This window comes from Phyllostomus discolor, chromosome 6 (genome assembly GCF_004126475.2).
Source record: "Phyllostomus discolor isolate MPI-MPIP mPhyDis1 chromosome 6, mPhyDis1.pri.v3, whole genome shotgun sequence".
Taxonomy (NCBI): Eukaryota; Metazoa; Chordata; class Mammalia; order Chiroptera; family Phyllostomidae; genus Phyllostomus; species Phyllostomus discolor.
The window spans coordinates 145,682,401-145,709,849 of record NC_040908.2 but is presented as its reverse complement, the minus strand read 5'-3'; the positions used below and the strand labels follow the sequence as shown (position 1 = coordinate 145,709,849).

Sequence of the window (27,449 nt, the reverse complement as noted above, 5' to 3'; positions counted from 1 at the left end):
AGGCCCTTTCTTCTAAATGAAATCTCAGTAACATAAATAGTAAGAATGGGAGGTATCTAAACTTCCATAAAAATTCAACTTATAAAGTACTCAGACTCATAAAACATTCTCATAAATATTTTGTAACCTTCAAAGTAGACATGTTTCTCCAAGTTACTTTTATCTATGTATTAAATACTAGACAGCTCTTGTTGCACAGCCTACTTGTGGCCAGTTCCTTTTACTCTGAATTGTAAGATGTTCACTGTATAAATGTTTACATGTACAGGCAGTGTAGTTACTGGGGAATAAGGACAGAATTTTGTTTTATAAGAAATACCATTTCACTTGTTTTAATGTGAAATCAGGTTTTAGAAAGTAGCAATAAAACTCTGAAATGAAATGCCTAATGTAAGAGGCAAAGTCTGTGAAAACTATAAAAAGTTCAGAGTAAAAAGAAAATAGAAATTGTTAACTTTTAAAATACAAAAGCACAGAATCAGAACAAGTTCAGCTATTAAAATGGGTGCCTAGAGAATAAAATTCAGTCGTTGCCATTTTCTCTTTGTCAAGCAGATACTGCCAGCGTTTACAGAGTTGCTGACACTTTGAATAACTCCACTATCCATGCAGATCCCGAGGGAGGGGCCAGTGAAGAGAGGAATGCAACTGCAGAGACTTTTTATGATTCCTCTTTTCCCACAGAACATGTAAGTCAATTAAAAATATTGCCAAAGCAGACCTTAGTGAGCTAATTCTCCAGATATGTGTAGAACTGTATGCATCTGGATGCTTTAAGACCTAACTGATCTCCAAAATAATATCAAGAGGGCAGCATGGCACCATTTTTCACAATTAAGGTTGATGGGAAACAGCAGGAAAAAGTCACAGTGTATAAATCAAATAGATATAATCCAGCCTGTTTGGGGAAGGAAAGTGTGAGGTAGTGTATTATGTATTTCTACATTGTAGTCACCTCAGTTTAGGAATAGTGGCATTTGTACATTTATTTAAAGTTCACTAGTTTGACTATTTAAAATTTTATTCTAATTTAAGATGCTTTAACAATCAGTTAATAAATTCAAATGTTTAATAGTGCTAATGCAATTCACATTTTAGGAAAACTGTTGTAAAGGAAAAAGTTTAAATTATTTCAATTAGAACACAGGAGAAAGGACAAAATATCCATAAATACATGGTATCAAGTATGGATGTAAATATTAAGCAAAGTATTTGTAGAGATTATATGGCTCTGGAGTCTCTCAGTCATACGAAAAGCAACTAACTACAGCCCACTGTTTTTTGTAATATTTATTAAGCTTTTAATCTCTGTGCAAAATTTCAGTGCAAAGAAGGCGATGTTGTTCAAAGTACAAAAAATAGACAATTATAGGTATAACTGCTAAAAGATAACCTAAAAAGTTTAGGAAAGGTTTTAAAAAATTGTAGTGTGAAATTTTTAAGTTGCTATCTTGTCTTAAATTGTAGAAATGCACATTAAACAACTTTCTCCTTAGCACATATAAGATGAACATTATTGCACTAAGAGTCCTAACAAAAAAGTTCTAAAGAAATTTTTACTTTTATTTAAGAGGGGAAAGGAAGGAGAAAAGGAGGGAGAGAAACATTCATTGATTGCTTCTCACATGAGCTCCAATGGGCACTGAACCTGCAACCCAGGCATGTGCCCTGACCCCATTCAAACTGGCGACCTTTCACTTTGCAGGATGGTGCCCAACAAAGAGCCACACCGGTCAGGGCAACATATAACAGCTTTTAACAATATACTTCCTTCTTCTTTTTTAAATATGACACGCCCACTGAGCTAACACGATTCTCCTTCTGGGAGGGTTGAAACTGAAATCAGGTCCACCTTTTTTCATTACTGCATTTAGAAGTACTTTTTTTTCCAACTTGGTGTGTACAAGTCTGTACTTTTAAAATATGGTAGCTAAAGCCCGGTAAACCTGGCATTGGAAAATCTTTGGCCAACTGGCTCAGTGGCCAAATGCAGACCTGCCTCATTTTGGTAAGAACGGTTTTATTAGCCCACAACCACACCCATTCCTTCACCTGTTCTCAGTGGCTACTTTTGTGTTACAATGAAGCTGTCGTGAGGTAGGCCACTTGGCCCACAAATCCAATAATATTTACTTGGGGCTCTTGACAGAAAAACTTTGCCAGCCTTTGTTCTAAATGAAGACAAATGAATTTTCTGTAGACTTACAGCCAGAAAGGAAGTAAAAGTTCTTTATATTTTTCAGTATTTTTATGTACACTAGCCACTAAACCTGTATAATTTTAGGTAGCTCTCATGACCTAATTCACCTTTTTGTTCTTGGGAGGGGGTTATGTTGGTAGCCTGCTGCAGTCTTGATTATACCTAGGAATGAGGATGGGAAAAGGGGGCCAAAGGAAGCCAAGAAAGCCATTCAGTTTACACATCCAATGAATTTGGTTCATTTAAGTTTTAAAATTTTTAAATGCAACCTGAGGACTAGTACCAGATCTTCTGAGTCAGGCAGAAAAAGGTTAGGAGGTGATTTTAGAAGATAAGGAAACAAAGGAGCAAAAATATGTGGCAGCATGTTTAGAATTAGAATTACTGCTTGTAAGCCACAAAAACTCCAGTTTAAATAGGACAAGTTTTGTTAAATATAAAACTTTAATTTACATTAATTACATCATTCCTCCCTACAGCCAGTCTCTGCTTCTGCCCCTCCCACCAAGCAGGTAGTTCAGGGGAAGAAACTCAAGCAGTTATGTGTAAATGTCTCCTTCCTTTTCATCGAGATAAAAAGTCAAAAAGTTGGGACTTTTGAAAACGGGGTAGTTTGTACTTGATGTCAAATGTACCAAAATGCATCAAGCATTTTGGTGGCAAAACAGGACCATTAAATCAGGTCGTCAGTCATTTAACTTCAAAATCAGTAGCAACCTAGATTTGGATTTGATACATTTCTACGTGTCAATATTGCATGGATGACTTGTAATTCATTTTGGCTCTATAAGCTAAATGAAGTGTGAACACACTTATACACCAGATATTATCAGAAAAATACATCTATGCAATTTTTACCCATTGCCAGTTATTCTTTACAATAGCATTTGTAACTAAAAGGGGCTGATGAGAAAATTGAGGCCCACAACTTAAATGACTTGCCAAGTCTCTTGGCAGTCCTTCCTAATACTTTGTTTATCTCTCTAAGATTACAGGCAATAGACTAATATGAACACAGCATCATCCTAGGACTTGGAGGGAACAAGACGATAGAATTCTCAGGAAACAAAAAGAGCAATTCTTAGGGAACTGAGATTAAATATAAACATTTAAGGTCATATAAAAAATGATTACTGGATCTCATTTTGAAAATGACAATGTTGCCCTGATTGGTGTGGTTCATCTGATTGGGTGTTGTCCCACAAAGCAGGTCGCTGGTTCAATTCCCAGTTAGAGCACATGCCTGGGTTGCAGGTTAGGTCCCCAGTTGGGGGTAAGAGGCAACAATCAATGTCTCATACGTTGTTTTTTCTTTCCTCTCTTCCCATGTCTTTAAAAATTAAATAAAATCTTTAAAAAAAACAGTATTACGAACATGCCACTTTTATCAGTGAATTGGAAAAGATTTAAAGCAATATTCAAAGATCTTCAGAGATTTATGAACAAATGATTTTCATCATAGCCTAATTTATACTAGTAAGTGTTTTCCAACAACTTAAATGCCCAACAATATATTAAATTATGGAACGTGGAATGTAATGGAGCCATGATCTTCTTCTTTTAAGATATTATTTGAGAGGGGAATGGTGGAAGAAAGGGACAGAAACATCTGTCCAGGAGCTTCTTGTACAGGCTTCAAATGGAACCGGACCCATAGCCCTTGCATGTGCCCCAACCAGGAGTCAAACCAGCAGCCTGCTTTGTGGGACCATGACCAGCCAGTTGAGCCATTCCCGCCAGGGCAGAGCCATGCCCTTGACACTTTTAATACACAGAAATGCTATAAGTATTTTTTGACACAAGAGAAAATATATGATTCAGATTTTTAAAAAGTCTATATATGCAGAAGTGACCAAAATATTTATATCAAAATGTTTAATGGTGGTTGGAATCTTGGATAATTTTAATGTAATTCTTATCCTGTTCCCTATTTCTAAAATCTAACTCCCTTTTAACAGGGGGTTTTATCTGTTAATGTAAGAACACCATCAAAGATTTTTTTAAAGAAATTACCTCAAATTTATTTGGTAAGGATAAATTAGAACAAATATTCAATCAGGAGATAGTTAAATTACCACACATCCATAAAAGGGAATATTTTGCAGCCACTTACAATAGTTTGTGAGAAATTTTAATCACCTAGGAGACAGCTCAGAGGGAAAAACAAAGATATAAAATTCTAGAGAGAATGATCAATGATACTAAAAATAGAAAAAAAAAGACTAGCAACAAACAGCACCAAAATGTTGACAGGTCTCTCTGGATAGTGAATTACTAATGCTTTTAGTTACTTTATACTTTCCTCTATTTTCTAAATTTTCAATATTATCAGAAAAAAAACCTTAAAATAAAACATTTTTAGCACAGTATTATAAATAAGTATGATCCAATAAGGTGCTCTGGAAACATACCAACTTCCAAATACTGCATTGCTCCGTTTCTCCAAAAATGGTGCTGTGAAGCATGAGAAGAAACATGAAGTAAAAGTCAGTTTTTATGTGGTAGTTTACTTCTGTTAGCATTTTCAATTTTCCCCTTGTTTTGATAGAAGATACAAAACATAGACATGTCTGGGAAGGGAAGGGAGTTGAAGACAAAACAGATTTTTATCTGCCTGTTTTAGATATCTTTTCTTTCAATGTAAGCTCAAGACCTTTTAGGGAACGTTTGTGGTGTTCCTGGAATATATTAAAAGATCTTGAAAAGCTACTACGTAAGCCTACAGATTCATATTTAACAGTTTTTTGTAGACAAAATTACTAAGGTAGTAGTTGGAAATTAGCCAAGAAAATAGTGGCTTTATCACCTGCTCATAATTGCAAAAGTTTAAGGATGTTCTTGAAACTCTTTTGTTGATGAGTGTTTAGAAAATGAGTAATAATTTCAGTGGTAAAACAAGTCTGGTCTTTCCTAGGTGAAAACAAAGCCTCTGAACTCGAATCTACAAAGCCATTTTCAGGCTGTCAGGATCAAAGACACGACTGATTTAACCGTGTCTTCTACTGGGGACGATGACTGGCAGAGCCTGCTAACAAATCAAATAAATGAAATTGAAAAGTACCTAGCCTTAGAAAATGACAACCGAACCAAAAAGAGAAAAGCAGAAGAGATGTTGGAAAAAACAGATTAAAATGATGATTTCAGTGGTGAAATAGTATATTGATGTGATTTTAAGCAAAATGACTGACATTTACAGCTTTTTACAGATGTACTGCTCACTTTTCCAACTTTTTCTGATGGGATGAAGTCACTACTATTGTGTTTTTGCTCAGCAGATGCTTTATTTAAGATAGCTGAGCTGCCAAGTTTGCCGTTAGCATCCAGTTCCCCTTCAAGTTCTCCATATATTCTTTCACCAAAGCTCTTGCCGCACCTTCAAAACCATTCCTCATAGAACACAACTTCAGTATTGTACAAGACAGACACAGCGACTCCCTTTGTAACTTACTACTGTGTATCCCCTGAGGATTGTGATTTCTTTTACCTTCCTTTGAATTTGAGACAATAAATATTCAGACTGTAGTCAGATTTCAGCTTATAATGTTTTACTATCATTTAGATATTTTTCCGCAAAAGAAAATTATAGCATAAAAGTTCAGGTATCAGAAAGACTCAGGAGGCTGTTTTTCACTTTGTTCAAGTTTTGTTTCCAGGCATTGAGTGTGTCATACAGTTGTTGCCACTGCTGCTTTCCAAAAGTCCGATGTGTGCTATGACTAAAAATTGAAAAATTAAAAAGTCATTAGTCAACCTTTTTATCCTCTGGTATTCTTCTACAATACCACACACTTGCATCTAGTTAAAAGCAAGGTTAAATATACATAAAAGACAATTTAGGACTGTAACAGAAAAATCAGAATCTTACATGGAAAAAAAATCTTTACCATACTGATCCTGAACCTTCCATTTTCCTGAACTACATAAACCAGACACAAAAGTCATTAGTATTCTAGCCAATGCTGAGCCATTAAATGAAATGTGCTGGAAAATAGGACTCTTTCATTAAATAAGCTAATCACATTCAGTCTGAACTTTAATAAAATTATGATAAATAGCAACTATTTAACTACAGTCAACTGGTAAGAACACTACCTTGGTTCTCTAAACATGTAAGTGAAATAATCAGAACAAACTAATTGTTCTACAAAATGCTGTAGAGTATTAAATGCCTTACCTGACAATTACTTTTCTCTGGGTTTGATCAATTTTGCAGTAGACCATTTTTGTTTTCACTGCTGCAAAAAGATATTTTACATGGTATGTTACATGGAAAATTCAAAAAACAAAAACAAAAACCCCCAAAACCCAGCTTAAAAGTATCAAACTGTGACCAAGTATGCCATAATAAAACTTTACTGTTTTCCAACATTATTTTAGAAACTGACTCTTTGATTCCATTAATAAGCACAGCAATATGATACAATCAAGAGGAAGGTCATCCATTTATTTATCCCATGGTTGCTGGGCCGATCTCTATTAAGTATCATACAGTTTTCATTACACATGGGGAAGAGTGAACAATTTCCTAGTATGATACTTAAAAAGAAGATTTTATTTATTTTTAGAGAGGGGGAAGAAGGGAGAAAGAGAGGAGGCAAAACATCAAAATGTGGTTGCCTCTCCCATGCCCCACAATGGGGACCTGGACTACAACCCAGGCATGTGCCCCAACTGGGAATCAAACCAGCAACCCTTTGGTTTTCGGGGTGGCACTCAACGCACTGAGCCACACCAGTCAGGGCAAGATACTCCTTTATAGGTATGTTTAAGACTTAAAGCACTAGAAACCATGTCAACAGTTAGTTTATTTATCTGTTCATTTTATTAATCTTAATTGTACAACCAGCCCAACTTTCAAACTTAAACGGATCAGAAAAAAATCTCAATTAACAGTTAATAACACATTAACTTTGTAACTTTGTGTGTTCTTTGGGAAGAAGATCCTGTTTTTAGGCCTATCATAAAAAACTGGTAACGGTTAACATTTGCCAGGCACTGGGCTAAGTGCTTTACCAGTATTAATTCATTTAACCCTCGCAACCTCAAATTACTTCTATATTGATGTTTCCTGAAGGAAGATCCGGTCTCAAACCCAGATCTGATGAAAAATCTAGGCTTTTAACCACTATTGGTACAATGCCTAAAGGCCTTTGTTTTGTAAGACTTCAAGGGATACAACGAACACCAAAAACCACATAGCAGTTAATATTTCCACTGAATTTTCACTCTACTACAATTATAATCTGCTAATCTACTAAACATACACATTAGCTACAATCTAGCTTTGTTAGCACAAGGCTCAGTTTCAAGATTAAAAATCTTATATTCAATGGGGTGAAAAACAAGAAGAAAAAATGAAAATGTTCTCATCACCTTACCATCAATAACAAATGCTTCAACATCATCAGCTCCAATTTGAAGTTCCTGTTGCATTGTATCAAAAGAAATTTCTTTATTTTCCACTGCCATTCCCATAAAAGTAAGTAGTCTCATTTTTGCCATATTTTGTTCATGTAATAGTCCTGAGTAACAACATAGGAGCGAAGTCTAATTAAAGTGTCAACTTAATAAAAGAGTTATGCAATTACAACTCTTTGTTAAACTGTGAAAGTCATTGTGTTTGAGCACTTTATGTAGAGCAAGTTCAACAAAGTCTGTTATATTTTTCAAACCATAAACAGACTCTATAATTAAATTATAGAGCTTTAAAATTATTTTTCTAGAACTACATTATTTTAATTTCTATTTATTGATTTTAGGGAGGGAGGGAAGGAAGCGGGGAGAGAGAGAGAGAAACACTGATTTGTTGTTCCACTTAACTTATGCACTCATTGATTGATTCTTGTATGTGCCTTGACTTGGGATTGAACCCAAAACCTTGGCACATTGGGACAATGCTGTAATAAGCTGAGAGCTACCTGGCCAGGGCAAAACTACATTTCTTTATTATTATAGTGCCATAGGTAACAGATCCAAAGTTAAGAATGGGTTATAAAATATTATTTTTAGGACCTAAAAATTTTTGTATCTTAACTTTTTAAATATGTATATATTTTAGGAGATAAAATATACAAAATACATTTCATAAGAAAAGTTTTTATTTAACTGAATTATTAAAGCTTATTTTTACTAATAGATCTCTTTAAACAAAGGATTCCTTATCTACTTATAACTTGTTCTGTGTTTTACTGGTAAACATGGAGTTCTAAAATATTTTCAAATACATTCAGTCATAAAATAGTCCAAACTGTTAAGATGTGTTTATCACCCAATATCTACAGGCTAAATGATGAGTAGTAGAAAAAATTAAACACTAATTAACAAGGATACTTGTTCTTTAAAAGGCATAAGTAGAAAACAATTGATAATCCAAATTTCTGCCATACAATTTCTAATACAATCTAATGCAACATGCTATTACAGTTATTCATATAAAAAACAATTGTTAGACCTAAATGGAAACTTACATTACTTGGTCCTGATACTTTCACTTTCAGAAACAATAAAATTGAGGAGTAAAGAAATTAAATGACTTATAGTTACAAAGTGGCAATAGCAGGCCTCGAAAAGAGGTTCATTTATGAAATAAATGACCAGTGCGCTCTCCCTACTGGGAGCACACCTGCACCTTTCCCTTCCCCTTCTCCCACAGGCAGGCATCTCTTGAACTCTAGGGGACCCCAAGAGACTTGCAACCAAGGGAGCAATGGGCAGTGCCTGCTTGTCCCAGGCTAACCCCCTGAGCCTGTCTCCAAGGTCCCCCTTTCTCTGGCTTCCCAGTGAGCTAAGGCAGCTCTCCTGTTGCTGCTGCTTTCCTAGGCCCTTCCTTGTTTCACCGTCCCCAGCTTTAATAAATGTACTCTCAAAATCAAAATAAATAAGTGACTAGAATTACAAATATTTATAAATCTTGAATATTCAAGTGTTTATCTGTTCCTAAGTAGAAGGTGAGCTATAATGTGCTAACTTATTAATTGTAAAAACAAGTTCCTAAAATTAAAGTAGAATTTCATATCCCACTTTTCTGAACTTTTAAATTAGGTAAACTCAGCAAATGATCAATTACCCTGTAATAATTAAGAGTCTCAAGTTTGTATTGTTAAAAAAGTTCTCCCTAAACACTCCATAAATTTGAAATATGCAACATTCATATATTTTCAGATGACTGGGAAAGTCCATTAATATAGCACATAATAGTCTGTTAATTAGCTATAATTATGATGCAGTCTTTCTATTTGGCACAGATTCAACAAAAACACCATCATCATAACTCAAATGAATGAGTTACCCAAGTAAGTACTGCTAACCAGGTTTAATGGAAATGTACAAGCATCAAGAAATTAATTAGTGCACATTAATGCTAATTAACAAATGAAAATTAGATGCTGATTAACTTTCTGAAGCAAGAAGGTAGCAACTGGATAACACTGAATTGTATGTTGGACATGTTAGGGCAATTCAGATGACAGAGGATAATGCTACTGTTGGCCCAATTTGTCAGTGCTAATAAAACAAACTGTTCTGATAAACTGCTGCCACCTGTGGAATCCTGACATTTGTGACCAGACTTTAAGTCTTAATAAATGAAGGTCTAATAATATATCTACAACTAAATATATACACATTCAGTAAGATGTTTTCCTCAAAGCGTCTTTTACAAACAGATTTCTAATAAAAGATAGCTGCACCGACGTTCAAGAAACAAAAGGCACAACAGAATTTGATTTCCAGATAGCACAATAAATTATAAAAATGTTTTTCCTGTCACAGAGAACAAATACTAAGATTTTCTCAATATGTGCAAATACAAGCAAATTCCTTAATATTCCCAGTTCTGTGGGCATATCTAATTCCCTTTTAATGTGTTCAAGTGGTATAAACTCAAATTTCTAAGATATAATTAAAATACTCTTGGAATAAAATTTATTTTACTGCTTTGTGCAGTTACAAGCTTAAAATTATTTCTACAGTAAATTCTGTAAAACCATCATCTCTCATACACAGGGGAACCTGTGTTTAAAAACATTTCAAACTGGTTTAAAGTCACTACTTCAAAACAAATCACAAACTTAAAGCCTTTAGGACTCTTGCTCTCAAATCAAGCTATTAAGCCAGTGAAGTATGAGTTAAAGACGTTAAGAAGCTGTGCTTTATTTCAGGAAAGTAGAACATTACCTTCAAAGAGGAAGTCACAGTGTTCTCAGCCATATTTCAATTTTAAAGTTATAAAAAAATCTAATTTTATGGAAACATTTATTCATTACTAATATGTCAAAACCTTAATGCAGTAATAAAAAAATGTGCATCATTGAGCAATTTCTGCATTGTCACTGACCCCTGCCTTAAAATGCTGCAATATAGGAAACGTAATTTTAATGCATGCAATAGCTTATGAACCAGTGCTCCTTTGAAACAGTCAATTACACATCAATGGGGGAGTGTCAAAGTGTTAATTACTACTCCTTTTTCCTTGGTGAGTAAATAAAGAGGTTGCTGACATTAACATTCCATCACATAGCTTCACGCCACAAAACAAATTAACTGGGACAGAATGTGGTTTTCTGGGTCTAGTGCACCTGGCAAAGCATTCTACACAAACACTCGCATCTACTTTATCTTGGTGTATTCCAAATGCTTTATTATGTTAAGAATAATTCAATCTCGCTCAATTCCAATGGCTGCACAAAGTTTACAGGTGACAAGAATTAATGACTACATTGAGAACAGTATAATCAAAGTAAATTATAAATGTATTCTTTATGTTTCAAACAACCAGGAAGACTAAAGATTCAATTTTAATATGAAAAATATGTAATGTATTTTGATTATTGCCTAGTAGGAAAACAAAGCACCTTAGTTTCAGAGTTGCCTTCATTCTCAAATGTTAAAGACATGCTCCAGGAGGAAAATACTGAATACATATGGAGTTTGCTCAATGAGAATAAGATTCAATTGGCAAACATTTACTGAGCTCTGATGTTCTAGAAACTCAAAGGTAAACTCACAAAGCTAAGACTTACTTTGCTGTCTTCAACAAACTGTAGTTAGGAAAGTTTCTCCTATCATGTAAAATCACTACAACTCCATTTTTATTCCATCACCAGCTTCACTTTGATCTACTAAGCAATACTGTATTTTCTGTAACTTGTTAATTTGGGGTTTGGGGTATGCACCAAACAAAATACTGTATTAGAGGGGGAAACAACTATTTGTTACAATTATGTGACTAGCTTTTTTAAAAAGGCACCAAAACCATAAATCCCCATGCATATGAATAAGGAGTAAGGTCTTTTACAAAGAAACAATTTTATTTTAAACAATAATAAAGTTCCTTTAATCGTATTTTGTCAGCTCTTAAAATGAGTACTTCTAAAATTATGATCAAAGTTAATGGTGGTCCTTTAAGTTGCTTTTCTGCTACATCTCCCATTCCAAAATGTTAAAAACATCAATGGGACTGTTAATACCAAATCTTCTCCAAACACCTGCTCTTACCAGACCTTTACCTCAGAGAATCATGGGACAGCAGAGGTGGAAGGGCCTAAAATCCACCAAGTTCTTATGGAGAAGAAAAAAATGCCTGGGTTTTCTGACTCCTAGTTTCATGCTCTTTCTATCACAAATATGACCGCCTATCCCTTTTTGGTTTCTGATTCCCAATTAATTCTGAGTAATCTTTTAAACTGCCAACCCATGTTTGTTGCTCTCCTTCCTACACCACTGGTTAGGGTCATCTACACATTAGCCCACGGCCATATCTGCGGGATCGCACAGTACAAAACTTCTAAAATACCCACCTCCCTCTGCCCCTCCAAAGAATAAACCCCAAAACTTACCAAGTGAATCTATGAAGTCTTTATTATTCTGATAAAACTTGACATATGATGCCAATTTAGCACTCACAAATATGGTTAAAAGCTATACAGATAGAGACAAAAAGTAAAGATACAATATTCAATACAGAATTATGGTTTATAACTCAAGATATTTTTAAGATACTGACCTCCAGCAATAACTCTATTTCAGTGCTGAAATTTCAATCCGATCAAATTACCATCTAACCATTTGCTTAGTAACACTCATATGAAAGATTCAGTAAATATGAGGGGGGACCCAAACCACCCTCCACCCCCTAATTATCCTCTGGAGGACGGGCCCCCTGTAGTACAGGCTTCCTCTGCTAGGGGAGCATCCTAGGATCCCATCCGTATCAGTGTACCAACTGTTGTGAGAGGTTGCATTCACCTTCAGTGAATTTTTTTAAGACTCTTTCAACACATGTGTCCACACAGCACTGAGTGTTAAGCAGTTTTTTTTTTTTTGAGAAAAAAGGCAGGACCCCCATGCCCCACCCTCCTATTCACCCACTCTCACTCTAAGAGACTTTTTTTTTGTTCCCCAGATTAAAAAAAATACCAATGTGGAAGAGGTGAAACAAAAAATGGCAGAAGCACTAAAAGGCATCAAAATTGACAAGTTCAAAAACTGTTTTTGATCAGTGGGAAAAACATCTCAATAAGTGTATTGCATCAAATGAAGAATGCTTTGAAGGTGACTAAAGTTTAAACACATTAAGAATACACAATTTTCTATAAATTCCACTTTTTTTGGGTCCCCCCTCATACAGTAAGGTCTAAAGACAGTGGTGATGGCATAGCACAAATGGGAAAAAGAACCCAAAACATGTTTATACTTGCACTTGAAAAGGGTGTTAATGTGTTTTTAAATACCAAATTTATCTTCTTAACTGGGGACACTATATGCTCAAAAGAAATCTGTATTATCTAAGTTCATAATGTCCAGGCAAGTGAGGAGATGAAGGAAAAGAAGAAAGAACAGAATAGTGTTCAGTGGTTACAGAAAAGCTGGTCCTAAATTTCAGTCTGCTCCTGATATAAAAAGAATAAATAGTTCTCTTTCCACATCTAATAGTTATGTTCATTAATATAAAGTAAAAGAGTTCATTCATCCAAAGAAAGAGTTCTGCTTCAGTATGTTAAATTCAGGAAAAGAGAACATTTTTCACATTAAAGATAAACTACTTACATCATGAATAAGCTCTCCTTCCAAAAACTTGACTGGTTTTAAAGTAAGAAGATGGTCAAAAAGAAATGCATTTGGATCTTTCAATGCTCGTACAATACACCTTAATTAGAAAACAAAAATCCAAGCTCAAGAGTCTTGAAATTCAGGTATGTTTCACTGAATTTGCAGGATGCAATACATTTATTTCAGTAAAATATTTAAGAGTTCAATATACACAGTGTAAGAAAAGCTGGAAGACGGGTTAAAACAGGCCAATAAGTCTATCAAGTATATCTGACATAACAAAACAATAAAATAGTTGTAGACAAAAACATAGCTGGAGAGAAAGTACCATAAAGTAATCAATAAATAAAACAGTCGTTGCACCTGATCATATGCCAGACAGTAAGGTAGGTGCTTTATATGCATTAACTCATTTAATCCTCACAATATCCTGTGAGACATATAGTCCTCATGCCCATTTTATGAATGACCAAACAGGCTCAGAGAACTTGCCCAGTAAGGGCTAATTAAGTGTTGGATTATTTGAATGCAGGCAGTCTGACCTCAAAGATCTTTTCTATTACCTCTCCTTTCAGCCAACACCTATCATGTATAGGTCCTTGTGAAACAAAACCCTGTAAGATATCATGGTTTGTTTTTAGCAAGCCAACAACTTTTCCTCATCTAAAATTAGATTCTGTTTTTTTCAGGTTGGGATTTTCAGCCTATATCAGCAATACCCAAACAGCAAACACCATGTGGCTATTCACATATAATATATGGTTCTTTCAACAGCAAATCCTGAATTTTAGTACTGCCATTAGAATCACCAACATGCACAAAGTATCAAAGGCTTTGGCTCACGGCTGGATGCAGACATGATTTCAGTTAAATGACTGAATACTGTAGCCAGCTCTAAGCTGCTGATAACTATCATTAGAACAATATGTTAAACATTACCTGTGGGCATCAACTCGAGCCTGGGAAGCATTGTCCTCCGTGTAACTTCCTAGCAATTCCACCATGACTTTTGAAGCAGCATCACTAAAAAGAAATACTGCTTTAAAAATTTCTATCATCACTGTCACCCATTCATTCAAAAATATTTACTGTGCCAAGTACTGTGCTGATGATGGTACACACAATGGTCACCAAGAGAGAGAAGGTCCCTCGCTATGGGAAAGTCATGGAACTTTCCTTCTAGTAGGAAAGACAAACAACTCAGGATGCCACGAAGGAAATAAATGGGATGTAATAGAGTAACAAAAGCAGAGACAGAAAAGAAGGGGCTACTTTATGTAAAATGAGCAGGTCAAGTGTCTCTCTCCCTGAAGAAAAACATGTAAACTTAAATTTAAAGGATATAAAATAACTGAAATTGTTAGGACGGTATGGCCATACACTAACCGTTTAAATAACTCTACTAAATATATTCTTCTAATCAACATCCTCAAAATTATGCAGATGATCAATTTTGACTTAGAAAATGTTTATCTTCACCCTTCATTTCTTCTCATAGACTGATGAATCTTCAGCCAGTTATATAAAGCTTTGCTAAGTAGAATAGGGTTTTTTTTTCTTTTTTCATTTTGTGAAACACTTTTGCTTGCCCACATCTGGATTCAACCTGGATAAAAACCATAAGCACTATGTGATTTATTTAACTTATTCCAGAGAGAATGGGGGAGGGGGCAGGAGAGAAACATTGATTGGCTGCCTCTTGCGGGTGCTTCAATCGGGAACTGTACCCACAACCCAGGCATGTGCCCTGACCTGGAATCTAACCTACCACCTTTTGGTCTCTGATATGACACTTCAACCAACTGAGCCACACCAGGCAGGGCCATGATTTGTTTTAAAAAGTTAAATGATATTCTAAAACCTCCCACAAAACTAAGGTTTATTAAACTACATAATTGTAGGAGTGGTTAGGTAGTAACCAGCATCTTAAATGTAGTTATATAACTGGTAGAATTCAAAGGAAAAAATTTAAGAAAAACTGTGTTTCACTCAGGAGTCCTTCTTGTGCCACAGTGTACGTGCAGGCACATTCTTCAGTTTTAGCAGCCACAGTATACCCAGGTACAGTTTATCAGCTTAAGTCTGAATTCACAAAGATGAGATAAAATAGTCCATTAAAAGTAAAGTATATGTATTTGACATATATTTTACAGGGTTCAAGAAAATGTTATATAGTTTGTACTCATTAACCACCAATATGCATAAAACTTATGAAGCAGCACCGGTAAATGTAAGCATTCTTACTAAAAAGGCAAGGCAAATTTCAGAATTCTATTTAGAAGCAGGAATAAAACCCATTTTCTATGTACTTAAGCAAAAACTGTCTTAAATTTACTTTAGCATGTCAGTAATACAGCATTTAAATAACCAACCTCTTCTAGTTCCCTAAGCGTGGGCACACTCATCCATTTAGGCCATGATATGCCAGACACCTTGGGAACACAGGGGTTGACAGACAAGGCTCCTAGTTTCCAACTTGCCTTTTAACAAAGGGTGTTAGGTGCCATGGTAAAGGGAGAGGGCACTGTACAAAGAGGGCACCTAACCTAAACGTGGGAGTCTTTCAGATGGAGAAACCAAGTTGAGTGGAAGTCTAGGCCACCGGCAGGCAGACTTTCTGGGAAGGGCACAACACACAGTCAACAGTTTAGACTTTGCTGGCCTTATGGTCTTTGCTGCAACTACTCAAGTCTCCAGGAACTTGCAGGCCTGGAACCCCATTGCCCACCACACCCACCACAAGGGTGGTACCCTGAGACTGAGGTGACTTGGACATAAAAGGACATTTTCCACAGTGAAGGGAACACCTCCTCACCCCTATCCTAGAGGTGCCAGTAGGGCAAGGGAAAACAAAAACTGGTGCTATAGCACCATCTACTGGAAAACAAATGAAAGGCCACTACTTGTCAACCTGCTGAATTGCTAGGAGCAAAACATAACTTGAAGAGTTTAGCACCTCCAATGCCCAAGCAGAGAAATAGTCCATCAAATGCCATGAATAACCAAGGAAACAAGGTAGCTCAGAAAGAAAATGAAGTCTCCAGAAACCAAACTCAAACACTTGAAAAACTATAATTTAAATGACAGAGAATTCAAGATTGCAGTTATGAAAAAACTCAACAAGATGCAAGAAAACTCAGCAAGGCAGTTCAGTGCAATCAGTAATAACATCGACAAGCAAAAGTGGTATTTTGCCAAAGAGACTGAAACTATAAAAGGAAATTCTGGAACTGAATAACTCAATAAATAATATTAAGAATGAACAGAGAATACTGGAAACAGAGCAGAACAGATGGAAGAGAGAACTGGTGAGCTCGAAGACAGAAATCTAGAAAGGACTCGGAAGAAGAACAAGAACTAAGAGTTTTAAAAAAATGAAGGAAACTCTACAAGAACTGTATGACTCCATTACAAAGAGCAACCTATAAGAATAATGGGTAATATCAGAAGAAGAGAGGAAGAAGGAAACAGAGAGCCTATTCAAACAAACAATAAGACCTGCATTATAAGAATGTTGAAAGGAGCTCTTCTACCTGAAATGAAATGACAAAAGTATACGAACTTTGAGTAAGATGACAGAGCAGGATATTGCATCCCTACTTCTGGATAGGGGATCAAACAATTATAAAGGTAAAGGGGAAAAAACACCTAAAAGATATAACTATTGCGACTTGGAAATGAAGAGCATAAGGGATAATTTGTGACAACAAAAATATAGAAGGTGAATGAAGATAAAATGCAATCAGAAGTAGGCTACTGTATGCGTGAAACATTTTATTACACAAATCTAGTGGTAGTAACACACACACACAAAACAAAGAATAGAGCTAAGACATGTAAAATTTTTGAAAAAAGGAGGAAAATGAGAGAAAATAAACTAAAATAGCAGAGTGAAACAGAAGGGAAAAGAAACAAGACACAGTGCTATCAGGAAAGATAAAATGGCTGTAGTAAGTCCTCGTGTATCAATAATCACCCTAAACGTAAATGGACTGAACTCACCAATCAAAGGCAGAGTGGTGGGATGCATTAAGAAACAGGCCCAAACTATTATGTTGCCTTCGGGGAGCCTATCTCAGCTACAAAGGAAAAAACAAAGTGAAGGGGTGGAAGATGATACTCCAACCAAATGCCAACCAAGAGAAAAGCTGATGTAGCCTTACTTGTATCAACAAAATATAGGTTTCAAGATAAAAAAAGGTAGCAAGAGACAAAGATGGACATTTTATCATTGCAAAGGGGATGATTCATCAAGGAGACACAATGTTATTAACATGCATGCCCCCAACCTGGGAGCACCAAAATATATAAAACCTTAGAAATCTAAAGGGGAAAGTGAGAAAAATATGATTATTGTAGAGGACCTGAATACCCCACTGATAGCAATCATCCAAACAGAAAGTCACTAAGCCCTTAAATGGCACACTGCATCAAATGGACATTAATATTTACAGACCTTCCATTCCATAAGGACAGACTATACTTTCTTCTCGAGTGCACAAAAAACGTTCTCAAGGATTTGTTGTATGTTGGAGCACAAAACTAGTCTCAATAAACTTAAAAAGACAAATCAAATCAAGAAGTTTCACACCACGTCATGAAACTGGAATTAACAAGAGAGCTAGAAAAACCACTAATATGTGAAGATTAAACATGCTACTGAACAACTACTGGGTCAAAGAACAAATAAACAAAGACATCAAAAGATACATTGTGATAAATGAAAATGCCACATATCAAAATTCTAGGATGCAGCAAAAGTGGTACCAAGAGGAAAGTTTACATGCCTAACTCAAGAAACAAGAAAAAAAATCTCAAACAATCTAACATTATACCTTAAAGAAATAGAAAATAAGGACAAAGAAAGCCCAATATTAGCAGAAGGAAGGAAATAAAAATTAGAGTGGAAATAAATGAAACAGAAAACAAAAAGACAACAGGAAAAAACTAATAAAACAAAGAGCTACTTCTCTGAAAAGATAAATAACACTGACAAACCTGTGGTTACATTTACTAAGAAAAAAGAGAAAAGATCAAAATCAGAAATGAAAGAACCTTACAATGGACACCACGGGATTATACAACAATATATACTATGAAGGGCTATACGCCACCAAATTCGATAACCTAGAAGAAATGGACAAATTCTTAGAAATATGTAACCTTCCAAAACAGAATGATGAAGAACTGGAAGACCTCAATAGACTGATCACTAGTAAGGAAATTGAAACAGTAATCAAAAACCTCCTAAAAATCAAAAGTCCAGGACCAAATGGCTTCATTGACGAATCTACCTAACATTCTAAGATGACTTAGTATGTATCCTTCTCAAATGTTTCCGAAAAAATCGAACAGGAGGAAATACTCCCTAACTCATTTTATGAGGCCAACACTACCCTGGCACCAAAACCAAACAAGGACAATCCAACAACAGCAATAACGACAATTACAGGCCAATATCTCTGATGGACACAGGTGCAAAAATCCTAAACAAAATGTTAGCAAACTGAACACAATACATGAAAAGGATCATACATCATGATCAAGCGGGGTTCATTCCAAGAATGCAGAGGATGGTTGAACATATATGCAAATCAACCAATGTGCCACACCACATCAACAACAAAAAGTCATATGATCATAGCAATAGATACAGAAAAAGCATCTGACAAGACATAACATATATTTATGATTACAGTAATCAAATGGATACAGAAGTAAAGTACCTCAACTAATAAAGGCCATATATGACAAACCTTCAACTAATGTATCAATGGCAAAACACTAAAACCTTTTCCTCTAAATTAGGTACTAGACAAGGATGCCCATTCTCACCATTGTTATTCAATATATTGATAGCACAGAAGTCCTAGTCAGAACGAACATTCAGGCAAGAGGAAGAAATAAAAGGCATCCCAATTGGGCTGAAGTAAAACTGTCACTGTTTGCAAACATGATTCTATGTACAGAAATGAATCCAACAAAAGACTATCAGAAACAACAAGCAAAAACAGTAAAGTTGCAGGATAGAAAATCAGTATACAAAAATCCATTGTACTCATATATACTAACAGTGAAATACCAGAAAAAGGAATACAACAATCCCATTTACAATTTCAACAAAAAGGATAAAATACCTAAGAATAAACTTAACAAAGAAAGTGAAGGATCTGTAAGATGAAACCTGTAAGGCACTTTTGAAAGAAATCGAAGAATATACAAAAAAATGGAAAGATATTCTGTATTTATGAATTGGAAAGATTAACACCCTTAAAATTGCCATATTAACTAATGCAATGCACAAATTTAATGCACAATCCCATCAAAATCCCAATGGCATTTATCACAGAAACAGAACCAAAGAAATCCTCAAATTTGTCTGGAACCATCAAAGACCCTGAACAGCCAAAGCAACTCAGACAAAAAAAGTCAGGCTTCAAACTATACTACAAAACTCGAATCATCAAAACAATAAGGTACTGGCACAAAAACGGACACACAGACTAATGGAACAGAATTCAGAGTCTACAAATAAACACATATCTAAGTTCTGACAGAGGAGCCAAAAACATTCAATGGAGAAAGAAAAGTCTCATCAATAAATGGTGTTGAGAAAACTGAAAAGCCACATGCAAAAGAAAGAAACCAGACTGCTGACACCCAATAACTCAATAAATTAAAGTGTTGAACGTAATCACTAGTTAAAAGGAAAATGCACATCTAAACCACATGAGATAACACCTCACACCTGTGAGAACGGCTATTATCAATGAGACAAGACGTAAGTGCCCTGATCACTGTGGCTCAGTTACTTGGGCATCATCCGGCAAAGCCACAGGCTGCCTGTTTGATGCCTGGTCAGAGCACAGGCCTGGGCTGTGGGCTCAGTCCCTGGTGGGGGCATGTACGAGAGGCAACCAATTGATGTTTCTGTCACATTAATGTTTCTCTTCCTTGCTTCCTCATTTCCCTTCCCCTCTCTCTAAAAATAAGTTAAATCTCAAAAAAGAAAAGAAGTGATGGAGAGGGTGTAAAGAGGGAAGTCTCCCCCACTGCTGGTAGGAATGAGAACTGGTGCAGCTACTATGGAAACAGCATGGAGGTTCCTCAGATTAACAATAGAACTACCATAGGACCCAGCAATCCCTCCTCTGGTTATTTACCTGAAAAATTTGAAAACACTTATCCATACCCTTATGTTTACTGCAGCATTACTCACAATAGCCAAGACATGGAAATAACCTAAGAGTCCTTTGACAGATGACTGGATAAAGACACAGTACATACACACAAAGGAATACTACTCAGCCATAAAAAAGAAATACTGGCATTTTCAACAACATAGGTGGCACTTAAGAGTATTATGCTAAGTGAAATAAACAGAAAAAGACAAGAACCATATTTTCACTTTTATGTGGGATATAAAAGAACAAGCGACAAATGAACAAGTAATGCAAATAAGCAAAAAAAAAAAAAAAAAAAAAAAAAAAAAAAAAAAAAAGCCATAGATACAGACAACAAAGTGGTGGTTACCAAAGGGGAAAGGGGCTGGGGAGGGAGAAGAGGGCAAAGGGAGTCAAATATGTAGTGATGGAAAGAGACTAGACTTTGAGTGGTGAGCAGTAATAAAGAATACAGATACTGTATTATAAATTGTATACCTGAAACTATATAATGTTATTAACTAACCGATGTTACCCCAATAAATCTAATAACATTTTTTAAAAATAAGGGATAAGCGATCATCTGTAACAAATGCAGCAGATAAATTTCTGATGTTAACATTAGGATATGTCCAGTAGAGCAAAGATGGGTATTCATGTCCTATCTCAGTTTCTCTGAGAATTGGCTCTGGAATTCTTTAGAACATTACTTCCTTAGGACATGTAACAGACTGAGGACCTAGTAGACGGCAGTAAGAGAAATCATCCACAATGAGTAGTAATCATTTGTGGTGAGGGCCACGGAAGAGGGAAACAATAGTCATCTTTTTAATTTACTGTACCAGAAAACAGGCCAACTTCTTAAAGTGTGAAAAAAATGAAAAGGATAGTGATTGAAATAATATCCAACATTTACTAAGTGCTTTCTCAATAATTCAGTCACTGTTTTATGTATAGTATCTTTAATCTTTTTGACAACCCTTTGAGCAAAGTACTAGTGTTTCTACTTCGAAGTTGGAAACAGAGGTACACACATGGTAAATAACTTATCTAAGGCCATACAAGTAGAAAAACCAACATTTGAAAGCCAGTAGTCTGACACTATAGCCTGTATATTTGAAGTGTGGATTAAAATATGGATTATTTCTCCCAACTGTTTTTATGCTCCCTGTATGCCCTCCCCCCCATTTGAAATGGTCTGTTATTAACTACCAAGTCTTATCACTTTACTGACAACTGGCTGGAATGCTGCCACAGTGTGCCAGCATATGATAGACAGTAAGTACTGCTTTGGAAAGAAATAGGCTATTAATGCAAGATCCCCTGCTTATCTTTTATAATAAATGCTCCAACTTTCAAAACAAAAATATAATTTCCCTCCTGCATTGTTAAATTTAAACAGTCTGCAAAAAAAAAATTACATTCTTTTAACATAATAGGACACAGTAATCTTGTCGGTCCTCTCGAACATATTCAACACCCTAGCACTGAAAACCAGTATAAAAACTGTGCAGTGAAACTACACTGAACAGTGATTACTTCCTGTGTACATAGAAGAATATTTTGGAAATGAAGTTTGCTGGGCTGGACACAAGCCCTAGAAACCCAATAGATACTGATTTTGTACAGTCTATTGCAAAGTTTCAACTGGGGGGCATTGTTCATATAAGAGACTTTGTGGAAACTGTTAGGCCGACCCTCACCTCTATTAAACAAAAGCAACAACACTATTCTGTACTAAGATATTAAAGCACCATTAAATAAACTTATCTGGTATTATAGACAGCTCTGGGATTAATAGATGTTACTATTTTTATAACAAAAGTTTTGCTTTTTAAGAAGTTAAAAGATGGGAAAAACTATTTTAAAATCTGCAGTTATCTTTAATAGGTGAAATTTACAGACACAGATTTATAGCAACTCATGGAGAACCAAGTAGAGCAAAAATCACTTTCCCTACCTATTTTTAAAAATCAGCCATCAACTATTCATTCTGCCTGTTAATTTTTAACTTAGGACATTAATTCTGAATACCTTTTCTTACAATCCACAAGTGCTTCATAAAGTAGTCTTAAAAGGGTGTGTTTTTTTTCAGTGGTGAGGTTCCAGTCAGAAATCCACTTTCTAACCTACGATGAGATTGACAAAAGGAGAAAATTTAGTGATCCAGCTTAACATATTTGCTACTTATTTTAGTTATAATATAAAACTACATTTCTTAAAAGCAGAACAAGTGCCCTGGCTGGTGTGGCTCAGTGGACTGATAGCCAGCCTGCGAACCAAAGTGTCGGTGGTTCGATTCCCAGCACATGCCTGGGTTGCAGGCCAGGTCTCCAGTAGGGGCGCTCAAAAGGCAACACATTGATGTTTCTCTTTCTTCCCCCTTCCCCTCTCTAAAAATAAAATGAATAAAATCTTTAAAAAAGAAAAAAAAAGCAGAAGTTATTCCACATAACTCACTTGATCCAGCTCAGTTGGAATATACTGGATGGCCCCACAGGACGCTGCCACTTTAATGAGGCTGCAATATACTGTGTATCTTACTGGAGTATTCTTATCCATCCCATGGAATAGGTTGCTTAGCCTGGTTAACAAGTAATTAAAAAAGTTTGAGATCAGTAACTATGGTGATTCAGTTGCGATTATCTGGCTAACAAACCCAAGACAGATACTATTAATAACGTCACATTACAAGGAGACAAAGGATGAGGGCAGGGAGGGTATCATGCAGAAAGGTTAAATGACTTGTCCCAAGTCATGCAGCTAATAAAAGCCATAGCTGACAGTCAAATTCCAGAATTCTTGCTTTTAACCAATCAAATGAAGAGTCCCTAGAAAAACGGAGCCTCTTTCATTTCTTAACTTACAACTGCAGTCTCAGAGATGGGCGTTCACCTTCCCGAAATTTGACCAGCTTTTCACAGAGGTTTTCAATCAGAGCTTCCTGCTTTTCTGGCTCCAAGATCAATAGGAGGGATACCACACTGTTCATCACGCTTTCAACATCTACGCATGAATGGGTAACACAACAGCAATACTTTAATACTTACTGTATCTAGTTAAATCTGTACTTCCAGCATTCAAAGACCATTAGACAGTTTAAAAAGATGTAATCTAGCTACTGTAAAACAGTTCTAAAGGCCACTTCCTTCAATGGTGTGCACTATACCAAAAATATACATGAATTCAAACTAAACTAGCTCTGTTGTAGAGCTAACATTCAGAAAACAATTTGTATGCTTTATTAAAGAAATTATTACCTAATATTTGGTTTTCATTCAGTAAAACAGAAAACTGATTTACATGTATATATAGTTTCAGTTTTTACTGGCAAGATATAATTCAATCATGTGGAAGTTACTGTTTAGGTCTTAGGCTAGGATGTTTTCCCAATGGAAGAAAACTTTGTACATACAAACAGAAAAATTATTAAGAAATGAAAGCTGTCTACTTTCTGGTTAGGTCACTAATTTTCAAGTGTAAGCTGCTAGTCATATATCAAGTTTGATCTCAAACCTTAACTAGAGATTTCAGGACTCCCAATTTTCAAAATGTCCCACTTCATTTCAATAAGTGGGGCATCAGCCAAATAATTAAATGGCTTTTAGATTAGTTATTATATTCCACTTGCTATTAATCTAAACCTTATGAAAAAGAAGTGCTTCATTTTTTTTTCTTCAGTGCAGTCTATAATTATCAGTATTTAGTATGTACAGTGACACTCAAAAGTCATTCCTGATGTAAAAAAGTTGTTTTCTCAAAATGGGCTTACTTCATAGTTATAACAGATTAGAATAAACTGAAAGTATGTGCTAAGATTAGAAACAGCACCTAAAAGTTCTAAGGTCTAAAACAAAACAAATATAATTCACAAGAAAATTAAAAAGTAGGTTCTTCATTAGAAATATTATAAAAAATTAAAAACAAACCTTTATCATCTTCCTTCAGACATACATCACAGGCTTCAATAATCTGAGCTAAATCTACATGAAGTCCGCCTTCTGAGTTCTCTTCTGAAATTTCAGCTCCTTTAGACTTCAGATAAGCTCGAAGCTCTGCAGCCTGGCGAATCAAACAGGGTTGCTGAGTTATCTATAAAACTGACCATGAGTGACAAAATATATAATCTCGAACCATTCTGTCCTCCTTCTGAAAAAATTAAATATAGATGCTGCACTGAACACTGACTTTACCTCACCCATCATCACAGCCCCACAGTGTGCCCTCTACAAACCCGAGACTACACAGACCCACTAGGGTCACCTTCAGAATCTCTCTCATATCACCTATGTCCTGCCCGAACTCTAGTATACAATACCCATCTTTCTACTATAACTCAAAGCCTTTGGGGGTGGGGGGGGGGCAAGGGGCATGGGATATGACTTGGTAAATTCAATTTGTTTTAAAGAAATGAAACTTCATTGCTCTCAGGTGTACATAATACAGCTATTTTAAAGTCATACACATTACCTTGGCAAAAGGTAAATTAAATGTTTCAGAACCTATCTGAGATGAGCATTTTGGGAAACAAAGAAAAAGATGATGCCTTGCCTTTGAATGTTTCCTTGAATAAACTATTTATATCAAATTGGATCTATTATGTAAATAGCCTTTTAAAATGCAAAATGCCTACCTGGATCAAAAAGCACCTTTGGACCTATAAAAGTATATCGATAGCACTGCATCCTGTATTTAGGCATTTTCTGCTGTAAGGTGTATATGTGGCATTTAATAACTTGCTCCTTTTAGAGATTGCTATGTATGGCAACCAAATACCAATGTAAATGGTATTTAAGATAATAAAATGAGGAACTAAAACAGGGAGAGGCGAGGATACCATTGGTAAATGCCTGGGTATTACATTTTCTAAACCCACAAATATGTTTTGGCTACCTAAGAAAAGCATATTAAGCCTGTAGACCTGATGGTATTATCCTTTCAGCTAAGCACATAGTAACTTCACATGAGCTGGTAGTAAAACAAGATTTCATAAAACAACTGTCACCCTACCAGAGAGCATAAAAATACCACTAGGAAGTATACTTCTCTATAAACAAAACCCATAACACTGTCAAAAAAGAGGGCACTTGTTCAGTTTCTGCTTTATAGATACAAAGTGAACTCTCTCTAATAACTATTCAACAGTTTATTGTTTTTAATCTGTTGTAGCTGTGGAGGGGTACAAACAAAGGAAAGAAACAAGGATTCTCAACTCCATTTCCCAACTTTAATTAAGCAGGGAATTTGATCAGAGATAAACTCCTGAAAGCAATCACCTTTTACCTGAAAGGAATGTGTAGTATGGAAATGATGTACTACAACAACAGTAGCATAACCTAACTAGAAATGGCACTTAAAACTCAAATACGATTAGTAATTTCCTGCATTTACAAATATTTTTCCATGTTAAATACTTTTTTCAGTAACCTCATAGTCAACTGTTGACAACATGGTTCCATGACGAATAAGACATGCTTTTTTCTTGTTCACATCTTTCTAACTGTCTGTGCTCAACTCCTTCTCCAGACTGAATTTTTAAATTTTTTTCATTTCAGTTCTTTACTTGGCTCTTCAGGGCTGAGAGTCTGCCTTTCTTCTGGAAGGGGTGGGTGGTGAATGGCATCTGCAATTCTGAAAGCATGTCAGAACAGTAATGCTGTCTTCTATGGAACCAAAGTTTACATGTCAGTATTCCAGTAGTGAAATAAAAAATGACAACACGAGTTCACAGAACAGCTTTCAGTCTGCAAAATTACCTTAGAGATCATTTCATGTTTAGTTTAACTCCCACCAACTACAGTTTAGCTTTTGTTATGGGGAAAAGTGCAAACCCTATCCAAATGGAACATTTAAAAATGCTAGGACGGCTCACCAGGTGTATGCCTCAGAGTACGAAGGTGGAATTGACGTTTCATTTTCAGGTTACAGACCTCTCACGCTTGCACAGTAGGAATATAAAATATGGTCTATGTACAAAATAGGCCACCTGTGCTTTGTGGTCCCATTAACACCACTTTGATTTTCAGTAAAAAATTATTTTTCCTTAGCGTGCTTACGCTGTCTAAATATTTGCCACCTCCTACTCCGGATGTGGCTGCATCGTGGAGACGGAAGCAGATACCAATGAGTCAAACAGTAAAGTGACTCTGGGCTGAAAAAGTACTGACGCCGACCAGGAAACTGGAGTGAAGCCTCGAGCCCACGCTGGGACAGTCGTCCACTGGGCTGGTGCAACTCCAGGCCACGAAGGCTCGCCCCAGCCTCCCGGCTCTCCATTCCCACGTGCGAAGTGAGTCGTGGCTCTCAGCTCCGGAGCCGGCTCCGCGGGGAGGCGTTCCTCCCTCCAGGCCCAGCCTAGACTTGGCCCGTCACACCCCAAGGCTCGCCCAACCCCACCCTGGCGTCCCCCCCGGCCCGGGAGCACACCTGATCTTCCTCACTGATGTCGATGAAGGCCGGGACACTCATGGTGAAGGCCCGAACGCGGCAGACACTCCACTCGCCAACACGCCGGCCGGAAAAAGGAGCTGACACACACGGTGGCGCCTGACAACCGCTTCCGGGTCACCTCGCGCTAGTCCGGAGGGACGGAGTCACCAGTTCGGGCGGGGCCACGGGGGCCAATCAGACCGCGCGCTTTGGCCGCGTCCTGGGGGGGGGGGGGGGGGGGGGGGCGTGCCCTCAGGGGCCCCCTCCCTAGGTAGAGGCTTCGGGCTTTAACGTCTAGGACGGTGTAGCTTGCAGTTTACTTACCCGGTCTCCTGCTTGAAGTTTTAAGACTGTCGAGTGAACGAAAATTACTTGTGATCAGAACAGTCGTTCCGTTCAAGCCTCGCCCCCTCGCACTTCCTGGCGCCTCCTCGTACATTGCTCCCAGCAGCCACTTGGCCCTGCCTCCCTTTGCACGCAAAGAAATCTAACTCCCTCTTAGCAATCCCAAAAGAGCCTTTGGAGTATGCATTTGTTGCTGAGTCGGTTAATTCTTTTTTTGAGTTATAATTTAACCCATTTTTCAGCCTTCATTTAGGCACGACCTA

The 27,449-nt window shown here is 36.5% G+C and overlaps 2 protein-coding genes across 3 annotated transcripts in view; one reads left to right on the top strand and one right to left on the bottom strand.

Moving 5' to 3' along the window:
* CCDC73 (coiled-coil domain containing 73) overlaps positions 1–5,865 on the top strand; it is a 75,784-nt gene extending 69,919 nt beyond the window's left edge. The window contains exons 16-17 of the mRNA XM_028515228.2: positions 556–689; positions 5,115–5,865. Of these exons, the coding sequence (XP_028371029.1) occupies positions 556–689; positions 5,115–5,330 (350 nt within the window). The 3' untranslated portion in view covers positions 5,331–5,865. The remainder of the gene's footprint in view (positions 1–555; positions 690–5,114) is intronic.
* On the bottom strand, positions 5,724–26,981 carry EIF3M (eukaryotic translation initiation factor 3 subunit M). Of its 2 annotated transcripts, none has more exons than XM_028515229.2 (11): positions 26,839–26,981; positions 24,342–24,474; positions 23,280–23,418; positions 22,873–22,996; positions 22,447–22,541; positions 14,189–14,272; positions 13,247–13,346; positions 12,037–12,118; positions 7,579–7,722; positions 6,375–6,435; positions 5,724–5,916 (listed from the first exon to the last, which is right to left on the bottom strand). In XM_028515229.2, exons 1-11 carry the CDS (start codon positions 26,878–26,880, stop codon positions 5,796–5,798), a joined length of 1,125 nt encoding a protein of 374 aa, XP_028371030.1. In that variant the 5' UTR covers positions 26,881–26,981; the 3' UTR covers positions 5,724–5,795. The 2 variants fall into 2 exon arrangements, with proteins under 2 accessions (XP_028371030.1, XP_028371031.1); XM_028515230.2 differs by having other exon boundaries at positions 6,375–6,432.
* Positions 26,982–27,449: the final 468 nt, after the last annotated feature.

Coding starts and splice junctions, on each gene's coding strand:
- EIF3M (XM_028515229.2), bottom strand. CDS start 26,880: ATGAGTGTCCCGGCCTTCATCGACATCAGTGAGGAAGATCAG. Junction 14,273..22,446: donor CTTGTGGATTGTAAGAAAAG/GTATTCAGAATT, acceptor ATTTCTTTTTAG/TGATGCTGCTTCAAAAGTCA. Junction 5,917..6,374: donor CAGAGAAAAGTAATTGTCAG/GTAAGGCATTTA, acceptor TTCAATTTTTAG/TCATAGCACACATCGGACTT.